The sequence below is a fragment of the Topomyia yanbarensis genome, chromosome 1 (assembly GCF_030247195.1).
Source record: "Topomyia yanbarensis strain Yona2022 chromosome 1, ASM3024719v1, whole genome shotgun sequence".
NCBI lineage: Eukaryota > Metazoa > Arthropoda > Insecta > Diptera > Culicidae > Topomyia > Topomyia yanbarensis.
The window spans coordinates 19,911,691-19,927,570 of record NC_080670.1 but is presented as its reverse complement, the minus strand read 5'-3'; the positions used below and the strand labels follow the sequence as shown (position 1 = coordinate 19,927,570).

Sequence of the window (15,880 nt, the reverse complement as noted above, 5' to 3'; positions counted from 1 at the left end):
ACCACCTCAGCCGCCAGAGGATCATGATCTGTAGACTCGAACTCAGCAGGCTGCTGCCCTCGCGCCATCGCATACTCTCTGGGGTGGCGCCTTTGCAGATGATTCCACATATTCATGGTATTTCCCATCGTTTTAATCGTTGCTCCACATTCGTTACATTCCCCGGACAGAACACCCTTGGTGAAATACATCCAGATGTTGCTTCGTGGGGCCATTGCTCACCGCGCACTTGATTCTAACACACTACGTCTCGTTGGCTTGAGGTAAACAAAAACACAGCAAAGATCCTTTTGTTGCTCTATACCGTTGTATTGCACTATTTTCACCCACTGTGCTATATGACGTATAGCTTTATGACGAAATAATTTTCTCTTTACACCACTACACACCACAAATGCGATCACCTGTGTGCAAGCATCAAGTTACCGCAAAAATCACCAACAAAATGATCGATTATGATTACAATCGATTATGTAAAGTACGATACACCAGTTTAGTCAACAGAACAAGGCGCCGACATCACGTCACTATTCCGTTAAGTTGCGCATTCTCGCACTGCGGATGTCAGGATGATTTGGATCGTTGATGTTCTGTGTGACCGTCTTCACAGGAACTATCTGTAACTAAATTTTACGTTCCATTGACTGGCTATTGTACTGGTGATAGAAGACTGACGGATCGCGTTAATGGAACTTTAATCGATTTGAAACACTTGAATACGATGATAATATCGATTTTTACTACCGACCTGACGCGATACTATCGATTAATAAACTTCAAATCGAATCGGCATCACCCAATGTTGGACGAAAAAACGAAAGTAAAGCGGCGGCTATCATGTACTACAGTAAAGCTCGTTGTCAGCTACAATGTTGAGAGCAAACTGTATATAAACCACCAATTGGCCAGAATAAGATGGAACGAGACGTTTCGTTCTAACTTGCGTCAATGGATTGGTGTGCAACGACTGCGCCATCTTTGTATTAGCAAGCAGAACATGAAAAAAGCTTCTAGTGAATAATAAAAAAGCTTTCTCGAGCACGGTAACTTATGAACTGCACAAAATTGAGTAATATGGTTGAGAGCAAGATGTGCACTGAAAAATAAAACACGACAAAGAATATGTTCTATCAACTTATTGTTTGGTTTTGAGTTTTGCTTTTGCATTTCACTAGCGTTGACAAAAACAAAATGAGAGATTGGACTCAGATGAGCTCTTCGGTTAAATGAGGAATTTTGAGTTGTTTGAGCTGTACTCAAAATTGAACAAATTTAACTTAAATTTGAGTATACTTAACCCAAGGTTGAGTAGTGGTTTTTACCGTGATTAAATGTGAACTCAATTGACTAATCCATGTGCAGTTGTATTAGTGTGAGATTGAGGTTAAATCGGGTGGAATTTTTGCCAAACGATGGCGAATTGTAAACATAGCGTTATATGTATGTTGTCTATATACATTACAACTGTGTTGGTGTCCTAGACGTCAAATAAGTCGTAGGATTGGTACAAACTTTTTTATCCTTTTTGGCAGCTCAAATTATTTCCGATAATGGGCAATTTCTTGACAAACATACGATTATGGCTTAAAAACCAACTGTCAAAATTCTCTTTGAAAGGAAATTCCGGACAAGCCGTTACTGGCCAAACATAGTTTGCAGCAGTTAATGAACGAGAAAACTTTTTTCTTTTGTTTACTACCAACATCTGTGATTGATGAGTAACGGTTTGTCCAGAATTTCCTTTCAAAGAGAATTTTGACAATTGGCTCATAAACAGTAATCATATGTTTGACGAGATTTGTATTCGTGAAATCGGTGAAGTTATTTTGTCGTGCACGTCAAAAGTGTGGTAAATGAGAATCATATATGTAGGGTGGCTAGACCTACCGATTTCTCGGTAGTCCTACCGATTTTGGTCTTCCCTACCGATTCCCAGACGACCAAGGGAAAATTACCGATATTTTGTTATCCCTACCGGAAACTACCGATTTTTATTGATTTTGGACACATCCTACACACAGAAAAAAAATGTTAGTAAAAATAAGAGTTTTTCACTCTTAGCAAAATACAACCAACGCATACTCTTAGTTTAAAAATAAAACTTTTGTTTTGAGTACTATTCTTCATTTGCATAAAAGGAAAACTTTTACTTTGATTATTATTCTTCATTAATTTAAAAGTTTTACTTTCAACCTAATAGTTGGTGTTGGTTGTTTTTTGCTAAGAGCGGAACACTCTTACTTTTACCTAAAAAATTTTCTGTGTGTACTCAACATTCATTTTTGGGTTGGATTTGGTCTGAGATCTGTGTTTTCAGTATTTTACAATTCTATGTCAACACTACGTTTTTGGGACAACAACCCGGCCTACCGATAAACTTTTAGTGACCCTACCGATATTAAGGAATTCTATCTGGCCACCCTATGTATCCACGTAAAAGCAACGTGATTTATATTTTGAGTGAGTATGAAGAATGTAAACCAGGTAAAGGGTTATACGTCCCTTTAAGGGAAACTAGACTTTTTTAAATTCATTCAGCAAAAATTTCTTGACAAATATATAATTATTGCGTACTATTCTCGTTGAAAGGAAATTCCGGACAAAAAATTACTATCCAAACACAGTTCACAGCAGTTAACGGAAGAGGAAACTCACGGTTTGTCCTAAATTTCTATTCGCAAGACTCTGATGACGTCTAGCATATTAGGCTAAGAGTTAAGGAGCATATGTAAATGCGGCCGAGTTATTGACGGAAGAGAAAGAAAACAAAAAGACTGCATTATGCCCTTTTCACATATTTATCTACAATTAATTAACGAAAATTGTTCACACCTCTACCAACTCATGGTTCTCACAGCTGTCAATTCTAAAGAAATCTTGAGCGTTTTTTCAAAACGTCATATCTGCAATGAGTTACTCTCTGTTTATACTTTCTCTTTCTATTTTTACGGCGTCACTATAACACTTTTCACTTATTTTACAGTACAGATCGAAAGATGGTGGTTTTAACTAGCATATTATGCAAAGAGCTGAGGGATAAATGTTAAAGTGACCGAATTATTAACAGAAGAGAAAGTAAACAAAGAGAGTAACTCATTGCAGATATGACGTTTTGAAAAAACGCTCAAGAAATATCCAAAATTTGGCATGTTTGGCTAGAATGATTCATTTCAAATGTTGACATTTAATGTCAACATTTGAAATGAATCATTCTAGCCAAACATGTCAAATGGTCCTAAGTGAAAATGACAGTTTCTCTTTGTTTACTTTCTCTTACGCTAATAACTCGTCCGTTTATACGTTTGTTCATTAATTCTTAGCATAATATGCTAGTTGAAATCAGCGTTTTTCGATATATCCTGAAACAATATTGAAAAGTTTTATGCTGACGCCGTAATAATCGAAAGAGAAAGTATACAAAGAGAGGCTCTCATTTGTATTTAGGACCATTTGACATGTTTGTCGAGCATTATCTCGGTAAAATTTTACTATTCGAGAGAAAATAACTTTCGACAAACTCTGATCATAAAAGCTTAAAAATTTGCCAAATGGTTCACAACCTAAGCAAGTATTTACAAGGTTTCCTTAAGGTTCAAGTTACCTTTTTTGAGCATGTGTTAGATTTGAACGCTGGGTAGTATGGGTAGGAAAAATTGTGTTTAGCTTTGCCACCGTATTATCCATTTAAACCTTTTCAAAACTCTAAAACAAGAATATCAGCCGATTTATTAGATCATAACGAATCAAATCATACAAAATAGATGCTGGAAAAACTATCGGTTTCGCTAACTGGTGCTTTTGAAAAAGTGGCTGTGTAAACTTTGTTCGAAGTGATGTCAGAGTCAGTTTTGCAAGGGACCTAACAGCACATGGGGATCGCAAATTCCCATGGACAATATTTTCCACACCGAATTATACCATCTCAAATTCAAAACGGATATAAAAAGAGCAATAGAAATCTGTTACGTTGACAAAAAACCTGTTCATTGACATTTATGTACACGCGAAAAATGACAGTCATGGACGCATAGAATAGAAGGTTCAGTTTATATCGATTTATTTTTTGACGTTCTAGCTCACCACATATAGGTCCGTCAGTGGGGTATCTTCGTCGGTCCGTCAGTGTGGTAACTTCCTGACTGTTGACCACCATAAATGAATGGATGGATGCAAGCTTTTTTTCTCCACATACACACATATTCCCTGTACAAAATCAATGCCAATCACGTCTGGCCAACTGAGTTACACGCTGATACCCCTGTCGGTGTCCCTTCCGCTCCTGGATGCTCATGTACCGTAGTGTAGCAACATTGCCGCGGATGACGTACATTTTTTTTACTTCGATCTATATTTCCTTGCACTGGTGTATGCGGTAGCCGGTGAATACAAAATTTATGCAAAATTTATTAATATATGATGTATTCAATGTTTGTTTTTTCCTCTCTGCTCTGGTGTTGTATTTTACGTTCGGTGCGAAATTCACGTGCAGCTGCTGCTGGATGCGCCTATCGGACAGTGCAGTGGTGTGAGACAGGGAGGCTGCATTTCATGAATGCATTCATTCAACTGGACCTACAACAGCTGATGGCGGGAAGCGAAATTGAGTTAGAGTCAATTTAGGATTCGCTTTCGCGTGCTGTTTGTAATCAGCGAATCAATGCTTGCCCAGTGCCGCACAAGTGCTTGCGAAATTGTGTACAAGATTTGTAAAATAGGTAAACTGAATTTCAGAACAAGAGCTGAGCACCTGTTGAATTTTTATTAACCAGAATCACAATTGATAAGTGAGTTGGAGTTTGATACAACTTTGGATCCTAGGCACTTAAAATAAATGTGTTTTAATATTTTAATCGCTCTTGATAGATTAGCAAGTAATTTTGAAGACTACACTACAGATGAGCCTAACATCACATAGAACAGACATCGAGTGTTTGAGTTGTCTAATGGTCTACACGGAAACGAAAAACTACCTAAAATTGAGTTCCTTTGACTCAATCTCGTGGTATCGTGGGGGAACTTAAAATTAGGTAAACCGTGTTGAAGGTAGTTTCCATTTAACCACGGCAAAAATTACAACTCATTGATAGGTTTTTTATACTCAAATTTAAGTTGAATTTACCTAATTTTGAGTTCACCCCAAACAACTCAAAAGTACCTTCCTCCACGGAAGACCTCGACTGAGTCGAATCTCTCTTTTTGTTTTTGACAACACTAATAAGTGCGAAAGCGACGCACAACTCAAAAGTAAGTTAAAACTTATTCTGCAGGTTGTTTTATTTAACCCTGTAGTGAAAGGTAAAGGTGGAACTTCGAAACTTAATACAATTAAATACAATATTCGTGTAATTGCAAATACTGAAAAAATAAAATCATCTAAATGGGCCTTATGAGTATTTAAATTTTTAATATAATTAGTCGAAATAAATTCTGAAAAAAACGTTTATGCTGAAAAGTTTAATGTTCTACATTAAAATACCCTTTCGCGATTGCAACGGTTTGCCTTGCTAATTTTATATGATTTCATATCTAACAGAAACGTCAAACGAAGATATTTGCGTGTGAGAATGACACTGAAACTAAATTTGTTTCACAATTAAAACGCATAAAACACTATTATATTACTATTCCTACATTTACTGTTTGTACGATGGAATAAACATGGCGCACGCTTTTCTCTAGGATATTGTTGGGATTATTGATAATAATTATTTTATTACGTTTTTTCAATCGATTTTTCTGTTATGCGGTCTTGCCCAGTTAAGCTCAGCCGGAAATGAACTGGAATTCTGGCTGGTTCCAGTTCGTATTCCGGCTCCAGTGACACAACCGATTCTAGTTAGAATCGGTTGTGTCACTGGAGCCCGTGTACGAACTGGAACCAGCCAGAATTCCAGTTCATTTCCGGCTGAACTTTACTGGGTGGACACACCGGCACATTTTTCTATGATGTTTTGACAGGGGCTCATAAATGAGATATTTTTACCAAAGAGAATAGGAAAAGAGACGAATAGTGTGAAGCCAAAAATACCTTATTGAGCAAACCAATCGTGCAATGTAAATAAACATTACTCATGCCTGAGTTGGAGGAGATAAGTATTGTAAATCTATCAAAAAAAATTTGAATTTTCGTCAGAATTTAGTGCAATCGTGATTGTAAGGTGCATTCTAGAGTCTATGTATGAGTAAAAACAAGTTTTAGAATTATTTCATCTCTTTGTTTCGAAATGCACATCGTTTGATAAACAAATCCAACGATCGACAAAAGGTTTGTTTTCAAAATATAATAGGAGTCATTAAAGTGCTGCCTTTGGAAACGGTTGCCAAATTCTAGTGTTGAAATCATCGTAAAGGGAGTGTTGCCGTTTTGACTGATTTTCACTCTGCGTCTCTTTCACTATTCTCTTTGATTTTTACTATGCTGTTTTGTAATCGAGATCTGAGTGCATCTCATTCAAAACTACTCAAAATTTGAGTTCAGAGCACTCAATTTGAAAAATAGAGGGAATATGTCAAAAAATGAGTTTTAATTTGAGTAGAGTTAACTCAGCTGGTGAATAACCATTCAATTTTTAAATTTTTGAGTGAAAAAATTACTTATCCTCAAGAAAAAGTGCGAGGAGTTCGACATCGTCTAAAACATTAATAAAAGATCGATCCTCGGACCTAATAGCTGTAGAGTCAAAGCAGAACATTCAGAAAACTAAAAGGTAGGTTTCTCTGAGTTTTGTTTTTATTCTAATCTAACTTCTATTCGTGTTTTTATAGTTTCTGCTAGTTCTACAATGTACCGATTGGTATAAAAGAGATGTGAAGAAACGTCGTCGGATTATATTCCAGACATCGCTAGCGTCTGGATGAACAGGTAAAGGATACTTGATCTCACCGATATTCTTTGTAATAATATTAAAAATACTGAATGATTATTTTTCAAATTTGCTTTTTGAGTAAAATGTACTCACATTTGACATTTGCATCCAAAACTCAAAACTGAGTAAACGAGGCGAACTCAATTTTTGACCATGTGCAGTTTTTATGAAATTGAGTGGCTAGCCACTCAAATTTGAGTTTCTATCAATGAGCGTGCATAGGAAGAGTGACGACACTGTCAAAATTGGAACAATGATTATTTGTCAGTGTCATTCCAAACGAGTCAAATCCATGTATTTTGAGAGGTCTGTTTTCGAGTTTCGGAAACATTATGCGAACTAATTTCAACGTTTTCGTGTAGAACATCGAAAATAATCATAATGGTGGTATGGCAGCATTTTATTAGTCTACACTGAAATGCTCAAACGACAATAAGTATGTTTTTAAAACTTTTGATTTGATTTTTGTGCATCATTGACTACAGGATATTTCTGATTACTAAAGTGATTGCATACAAAATGTAAGTGGATTAAAATTCTATGATTAAAGCCCTACAAAGTGCATAGATGAATTTAGTCCATTAATATAATATATGTGTAATAGCTGTACTAAATCAACGAAAAACAGGCGGTCGGGTTCATTTCACCCACCATTTTCAAAACAGTAAAAATGAATGTTTTCGTAAAACGTTTGCATCTCAAAATTTTTCCAAGATACGAATAAAATACTATACATAGAAAGTTGCATTCTAACATTTAATTCGGGATACAATACGACTAGACACGATGTAAAATGAGCATTTTACAGCCAAAACCATTTACTAGGTCGGATTTGCCCCACCTTACCCTATGATGTTTTGCTTTAAAAAAAGATACTAACTACAGTCGACATGGCAAAATGTCACAAAGCAAAACAGCACATTCACAACTTTTTTGCAAAGCTTCTGTTAATTATATGTGACATTTCATTTCAAGATTAAACAAACAATGTAAATGTAATGTGTTATTATTTCATTCTATTATTTGTAGATGACAAAGAGACAATGCTCAGTTTGTAATTGACATGATAAAGTTTGTTTACATTTGTTATTTATGAAGTTTTAAATAAAAAGGTGTAGATATTGGTCGTCAGGGTCGGGCCGCTTTTTTAACTTTGTCCTGTATCTTTTGTTTTTATTCGAATAACCACAATGTTGACCTATTTTCTGAATGTTGGGACAGTTATTTGAAACTAGAGTCTATGTACTATAGAGTTCCGTACAGAGGAATTCGCAACACTGCATAAAATGATGCCTATCTTCTTTGTTCCTGGCACCCACAGCTTTTTGCTGTAACACTGACTTGACTTCAACCGAGTTACACAAAAAAATCATACGGAGAGAATTGAAATCTTATTGTTTCATGGCCTACAGCACTTTGTTTATAATACTCTTCCAAGGAATTTATTGTACATTGTTACCAAATAGTATAATAAACTGAATAAAGTTCTCCGAAAGAAGAATGTTGGTTTACTTTGCACGATAGGTCGTCATCTGACATGTTCCATCTGTACAAAACTTCGTGCTCGCGTTCAACCTCAAACATAGACTTATCCAGCTGCATTGGTATTGTGCCGTTTTGAGGTTTGAATTTGGAGGAAAACAAATCGTTTACGGTGAATTGGGAGGAAAACAAATCGCTTCTGGGCTGAAGGGGACGGCGGTGGTGTAAAAATGCGAGATCTCAGTGTGCGTAGCTTAAACGTCAAATATCTCATTAGCCTTTTCTACGGCTACGTACTCGTCAAATGACACAAATGCTACATCACTAGCTAGTGGAAAATAATAAACAAAGACGGCAAAAGTAAATGGGATTGTGTTCAACCAAGAAACTGCATTAATGTTCGTGAGACCGGCCGACAAGAACTCAATACTTCGTCTCGATGTACAAGTTCGCCTCGAACATCGACTCCAAAGCGAACGATGTACAAACTCTAGTTCAACCATCCGCGTACGTATACCGGGTGCGTACACGAGATCGATTCACACAAGGCAAAAAAAGTCAACACTAGTGATGATGAAAGTGGGAAAGAGAAAACTAGTGCCTACACGCAAAAATAAAACAACCTACAGAATAAGTTCTTTTAACGTAAATTTAGGTACATTTGAGTTGTGCGTCGCTTTCGCACTTATTAGTGTTGTCATAAACAAAACGAGAGATTCGACTCAGTCGAGGTCTTCCGTGCAGTAAGGTACTTTTGAGTTGTTGGGGATATCCTCAAAATTAGGTAAATTGAACTTAAATTTAAGTAAATTAAACTCAAGGTTGAGTTATGATTTTTGCCGTAGTTAAATGGAAACTACCTTCAACACGGTTTACCTAATTTTACCTTCCTGCACGATACCGCGAGATTGAGTCAAAAGTACTTAATTTTAGGTAGTTTTTCGATGGCGTGTAGAACCTTAGTGTACGCACACCGTGTACATAGTTCAATGTCGTATATACAAGTATGGCAAAGATGGCACTTTGGTATTCGTAAGATGAATCTTACATGAGTGGTGTGAGTGATCTCAGAATAAAACGACTTGCTTTCGTCATACCGTTCGATCCACTCCCATTGAATCGTGTGAACGCTATGACATCGACCCGTTGTGCTTCTGGATTGTTTACATATTTTTGGTTGCCAACACTAGCAAACCGTGTGCTCTGCCGCACCTATATATACCACATTTTATGTACATGGGGTTCGGTTGTGCAGGCGAACATGTGCAGGTACGAAATAGCGTGTTTGAGTTCGTACACGAAGTGTGGGTTTAATATGAACACAGAACCAGAGCGAACATTGTGTGCGATGTGCATATGGGAAGACTAGAAAAACTAGCAAGTAGCAGAAGAAGGAATGGAAGTCACGTTTGGCATAGACGATGCACGATTCACACATGGTACCCAAGTGGTGTGCACTGCAAGTCGGAAGGGTCGTTTGTACGAACTGGATGTAAATGTAACACAGATTGAAACTGCAATGGCCGCAGGGCAAGGAAGTAAAGTGACGTTGTGGCATTGTTGGTACGGTCATATTGGGAACACTGGACTGGTGAAGCGCGATTACCTCTAGTCGGGACGTGCTAGTGTTTTACGGGATAATCGCTCAAATGTTTACCCAGGTATTAAAAGCTTATTCGTTCGCAAATGGATGTCTGTTCTCTGTGATTTCTGAAACATCACGCGCTCGAACTTTGAAGCGAGCTCTACATCAGAAACCAGAAACAGTAAAAACACTTAACCGCCTGAATGAAGGGTTATTAGCGCTTATAAATACATACAAATTTTCAATTTCCAATCAAATGATTTTACTTACGCAAAAACTTCCATGGAAATGCTCTGGCCTATGAGTAAAAACGATCTGAGTGCCTTTTTCGCGTTGCTCCTCTTGTGCTGATGGCAGCTGTTGGCATGGCATGCTGGTAAGCGTTATCCTATTAGTGGAGGCTTCGAATTTTCAGCCTTAATTAAGCGCCCGAAACGGGCTAGTCAAGCTTGAATCAAAACGTATTCGCCAGGAGTTAAATCAGTGAATCAGTTTATTCGAGCATCCTATGGGATAACTCGAATTATGAAGCATTGCTAACAATGATGACTTGTTTGGAAGGGTGATTTTAAATATTAAATTAAATATATAAAATATTAACTATGGGTAGCAATGCAATTGGAAACAATGTTATCAGTGTGCTTTTTTCGTTGACTTTTGTAGCATCAGCTTGGATATCACACGATAATTTCATGATTCCCCGCATTTTGGAGGTTTTATGGATGAACTTGCGGTAATTCTTAAACTCTCTACAGGGTGGTTACAGTTCGATTTTTTTTTTATTGCTCTGCCCAAGAATTTTTTTACCAGGTTTTGTCGATCGTAATAAATTATCCTGTCCATCGGTGACGAGAGCTCAATCATTAGGTACTGATTGAACGCAAGCCCGCCGGTTACACAAGTAATAAATTCTCGAACAAACTGGATGGGACGACATTCATCAGCGGCACCTTTCCATTGGCCTAATCCGAAACAGGCATCATTTGCATGTGTCGCAACAATTGCCAAAGTATACTTGATATTCGCGGCACTTGCATCGGATAATCAACGTGGAACTGAATAATGCATGTGCCGCCCGCATGTTTATTTGTAGGTAGGTACATCTATTTTTTGTCTCGACTTTTTTTTCGACACTCTCAGACGATGTGTTGCAAAGCAAACAGCGAACATTGTGTGATGAATGTATTTTTTTAAAGCCTGATAGCGGGTGTGTGCATAGCAGGGAAGCAAATTGAAAAAAGTTGCACTTCTAAATTATTTCCGGGTACCTAGCGTGCCTTCCAAAATGTGCAGTTTTGTGCACACATCGGAAATGTTTGTTAATTGTTCAATTTAGCATGCTCGAGAAAAAAATTGTAACCCTTGTTCCTCACGTCCTTTTTAAATAATTGTAACATGCGTTTGATTTCAGTATCAGAGGGGGGTGGGGGTTGTTTATCTTATTTTCACTTTATTTCTATTATCATTTGAAACCGTTGTTGGTTAGACCAGAATCTGCCATTTTTCTTCGCGAGATACATTTTTAAACCACTTGAAAATAACAGTCAGTATCTATACGAAAATTTCATATAAATATTAAATATAACCAGAAGTATCGTTATTCGAAATTATAGAAATAATTAATAATAATCTGCTTTTCTGAAAATCAACGCAATGGAAAGACAGTTAAATATCACTGGATAATTGATATATCAAAAAAAAATTCTTTGACATGCTTTTTCATCAGCTCTGTTGATTTTCCTCCTCCCATATCCATTCCGCTCGTTATTAATTTTATCCGTATAATTTAGACCATTTTAATATAAATCAACCCCGCGCCAAGATTAACATACGAGAACACATCGTTTCGAATCCCCACTAAACATCCGAAATGTATGTGGCTTTCCGAAAAGTCCCCGAGAGGCCCTAAAACAAAAGAAACCCACTTCTTCCGTTGGCTGTTCGGTTGGTTTGCGGGTTTTCTCGGTGTTCGGGTTTGTGATAGCAAACGAAACTGCACAACAAACATGCATCATTCATTGCTACACGGAGCGGCAAAGGTTCAACAGTGACTAGGAATTAATGCTTTTTCTAGTTTCATTTTGCACATACATATGCTTAAGGAGGAAGTCGCTGGGATCAGCATAGCCAGCCAGCAGAGTATAGTAGTTACTCACTGATCCCAGAGTCTTGCCCGGCCGAGCAAGTACCGAGTACATATTTGTGATGGATGTTTATTTGCCGGCAATATTTATAAAGCTACATTACGGCTCGTCTTCGTCTTCAATGTTTTGTGTTGCGGTATAGGTTCCCAAATAGTCAAGCTGAGTGGAAAAGAGCAATGATTGGTGTGAGAGTGGGAACGGATTACACACTGAATTTTCGGTGGTGTCCATTTTTTTAATATGCTGAGTATAGTTTAGTTAGGTCGCAATACGTCAATAGAAATTGATAGATGAATGTGTTGAGTACATCTCGACAAAATTAGCGAAATGGCTGATTTGACGCTGAGAAAAACCAGACTAGTAGCTGAATGTTTGCAGTGGCTACACGTTAAAACATCGACGAAAAGGGTACTCGAAGCAATGCCAGGAACGAAGCGCGAATGTTTTACAATATAAGGGCGAAAACCCAAGTAACTATAAGCGTCAAGTCTTTGCAGTATTTTGTTAATTAATTAGCACTAATATTGCATAACTATTTCATATTTTGCGATGTAATCAAGTCCTACATTAGCATCGAAAATGCATTAAGGTACTGATAACATGTGGAATCATTTTAGCTCTATATACGTATATATGGCTGATTTAACGCACACAAGCTTGTTAGCGACTGCTGTTTATGCAAATCGAAAGCCGATAGAAGGCTATGTTTTAATGTCCAATTCTTACCTGGGAAGCTCCTTCGAAACCGACAACGATTAATGTTCTGAACAGGAATCTTTTGCCTGATCTTACAGGAGTGGCTGCTAGTTGGAAGAAACACTTTGAGTTCATGTTGAACGGGATTCGAGTAAAAATTTCGACATTTGAATCTCAAACCCAAAACTGCTTGAACTGGGAAGCCAAAATCTTGACTACGTGCCCTTTAGTGAAATTGATTGGTTGGACACTTTGTTTTGAATTAATTTGAAAGAGCGTGCCGGAGACATAACCGCCCACTTTGGATAAATTGGGAATAGCTATGCGAAAGCTGAAAATCGACGAGGAGGTCGGAATCCCGGTCAAACTTCGGGAGTAATCGGCTGTACTAAGCGAAGCAATCCTCTACCGAGATTGGGAAGAACGGAGTGAATGAAGAATTTTTTTTCACTTGATGGATATGCTATTTACAAGACAATAAACTGGAGTGGTTAAAACTATCGAGGTGTAACGATCCTCAATGCCACTTGGGAAGTACTCATCCGTTTTCTGTTTAGCAAAGTACGCTCGATAGTTGAACCAAACGAAGGTCGAAATGTGAATTCAAAATATTTATGTGGTTGCAGAGAAACACAGCCGTCATTTTCGCTGGTAGCAGGATGCAGCTGTTCCTGGAACTACAAGTAACTAGAGTTTGAGTTTTAAAATCAAGGGCAACAAGATTCGACAAAAAGAAAACACCTTTGAATATACTGTGACCGCATATTATTTTTCGAAAACTAGAATGAAGATGACGAAAAATTGCGCCTTCTGTTTGCCTCTAGCAAGTCAGGATCGGTTTTTATGAGTATTGAAAATATTGTTTTGGTCGATTATAGAAAAAGTCACCCGGTGGGATTGGAAATGAAGCAAAATAAAAAAAGACTTAAATGAGGGACGGACATAGTGTAGTTGGTAAATCGATTGCCTTGTACGCAGCTCACCTGGGTTCGATTCCCAATCCCGCACATAGAGTTAGAGATTTTTCCCTAAGCGGTTTTTCTAACCCGAAGAGACGAATCACTTTAAGGTTCAAACCTCTTTAATCGAAATAAAAAAAAAATTAAGTGACTATTTTTGGTGCACATTTGGAGGACTGAGTTGAATGGCGTAATTAGATTTTTAATATGTACATGATCGCGTTCTCAAGTTATGCACTTTTATAGTCAGGAATTCAGAAATGAATTTTCAAGCACAGTTTTTTTACGATCAAGATTACATAATTACAAACGCGTCAAATTTGAAATTTGGAGGCCAGTATCTACTAAGCAGCTTCAAAAAAATGAAATAGTAATGAAGAATCAACTCTGCAAAAACACTATTTAACCTTCCGGCAGTCGCGCTAGTGCACTAAGTGCACGCTGCTCTGAAAATCTAGCGAAATCGTCTTAGGGCATCAGCGGCTGCTCATTCAGTGGGCCATAAGTGCGACTTCCGGAGGGTTAAATACTTTGGGTATTCAGAACAGTTATTGAAACAACTTTGTTGAAGACATGAATGGTCCATGTATTCCTAGATATATATTTGGTAATTTGCAAAAAAACATTTTTAAAACAAGTTGTTTTAATAAATGTTTACAATACCTCTTACATTTAAATGGAGCGTCTGGTTTAGTGGGCCAAAAATCGACTTCTTTTTTATCCGCTTAATTGTTAGAATTGAACATCTAGAATAGTTTCCCGCAATCTCAGTGGAGACACTGAACTTCCTTTGTTTTAATCAGCCATGCATTTCTCGTGCGTATTTGCTGATTTCAATCTATCGGCATCGAAAAACTGAAAGCGATAAACATACAGTGTAAACAATACACTCTAAACTACTTTTATCCAAATTTTCAAGAGAAAATACCCAATGGGTTTTTTTCTACAGCGTTTTTTTTCGTGATGCAACTTGATGTGGGACACCCTTTAATTGCGTTTTTCTCAAAAATGCGTTTTTCAAATTGGCGAATACGATAACTCAAAAACAAATCAACGAATTGACTTGATTTTTTGATGAGATTTCACAATATGTGTAGCCTGTCGATGAATCACAGAAAACTGCATAACATTTTTCTCCCTATTATTTAGAAGAAAATTGAGCAAATTTTGCAGTAAAATATGTGATTTTTCGGTTTTTTTGAAGCCATTTTCCGAAACTCTATCTTTTTTCATTTTTTTTTGGTTCATTGAATAACTACAAGTGTCAACAATTTTATCAAGAGTTATCATGTACGCCGCGCCGCTCCTCGGCGTGGAAATGGTTGGACGTCTACTATTGGAACGTTGGTGTGTGTGGCTTTGTGCGAATGAAATTTTTTTTTCGTGCACAATGAATATATTAATAAATCTTAACATTACCCAAAAGATACATTGTTACCTTGCCTTCAAAAGTATTTAAAACAAAATAACTTTTAGTTTGAGTACATTACACTCGACGGCCCCCTTAAATGACCTTCTGCAAATTTGTTCATAAACAACACATTTTTATTTATGGTGTGAGACTCTTGAAGAAAATTTGATATAATGAAATTTCTTAAATATTAATCTATGTCATAGAATGTTGCATACATAGAGCTTTCGTGTCTTGACGTAGTTTTTAATATCATTCTCAACAACTTTACTGAAGACACCGTGTCTCAAAACCAATTTTTGAAAAGTTGATTCGTCATTATTACTTCTACCGGGAAAAATAATAAAAAAAATGTTTTTGCTGAATTATTCTTCAAAATTTCTTAAAAGATACCTGGCCGATTTCGGATTTATGTGATTTGGGTCGTAAAAAACTTGGTTTTGGACGTTTATTTCAGTATTCTGCAGTGCATATGTTGAGAACGCGACCATGAATACAGAATATACTTAAGCCATTCAATTCAGCTCTAAAATACATAGCAGAATAATTACTTACGTTGCTCTTTTTAGTTTTGTTTAATTTTTTAATCTCACTGGGTGGCTAATATTATAAATGATAATGATAAAAAAGCTCCTAAAAACCGATTTTGACGATCTGGAGACAAATGGAACCGCAATATTTCGTCATTTTACTCGTGGTGTTCAAAAAACAATATGCGGTCACAGCATACTCATGAT

The 15,880-nt window shown here is 37.0% G+C and overlaps 1 protein-coding gene across 1 annotated transcript in view; it reads right to left on the bottom strand.

The window, feature by feature from the left end:
• Positions 1–842, bottom strand: part of LOC131677055 (uncharacterized) — a 104,108-nt gene extending 103,266 nt beyond the window's left edge. The window contains exon 1 of the mRNA XM_058956589.1: positions 3–842. Coding sequence (XP_058812572.1) covers positions 3–215 — 213 coding nt within the window. The 5' untranslated portion in view covers positions 216–842. The remainder of the gene's footprint in view (positions 1–2) is intronic.
• Positions 843–15,880: the final 15,038 nt, after the last annotated feature.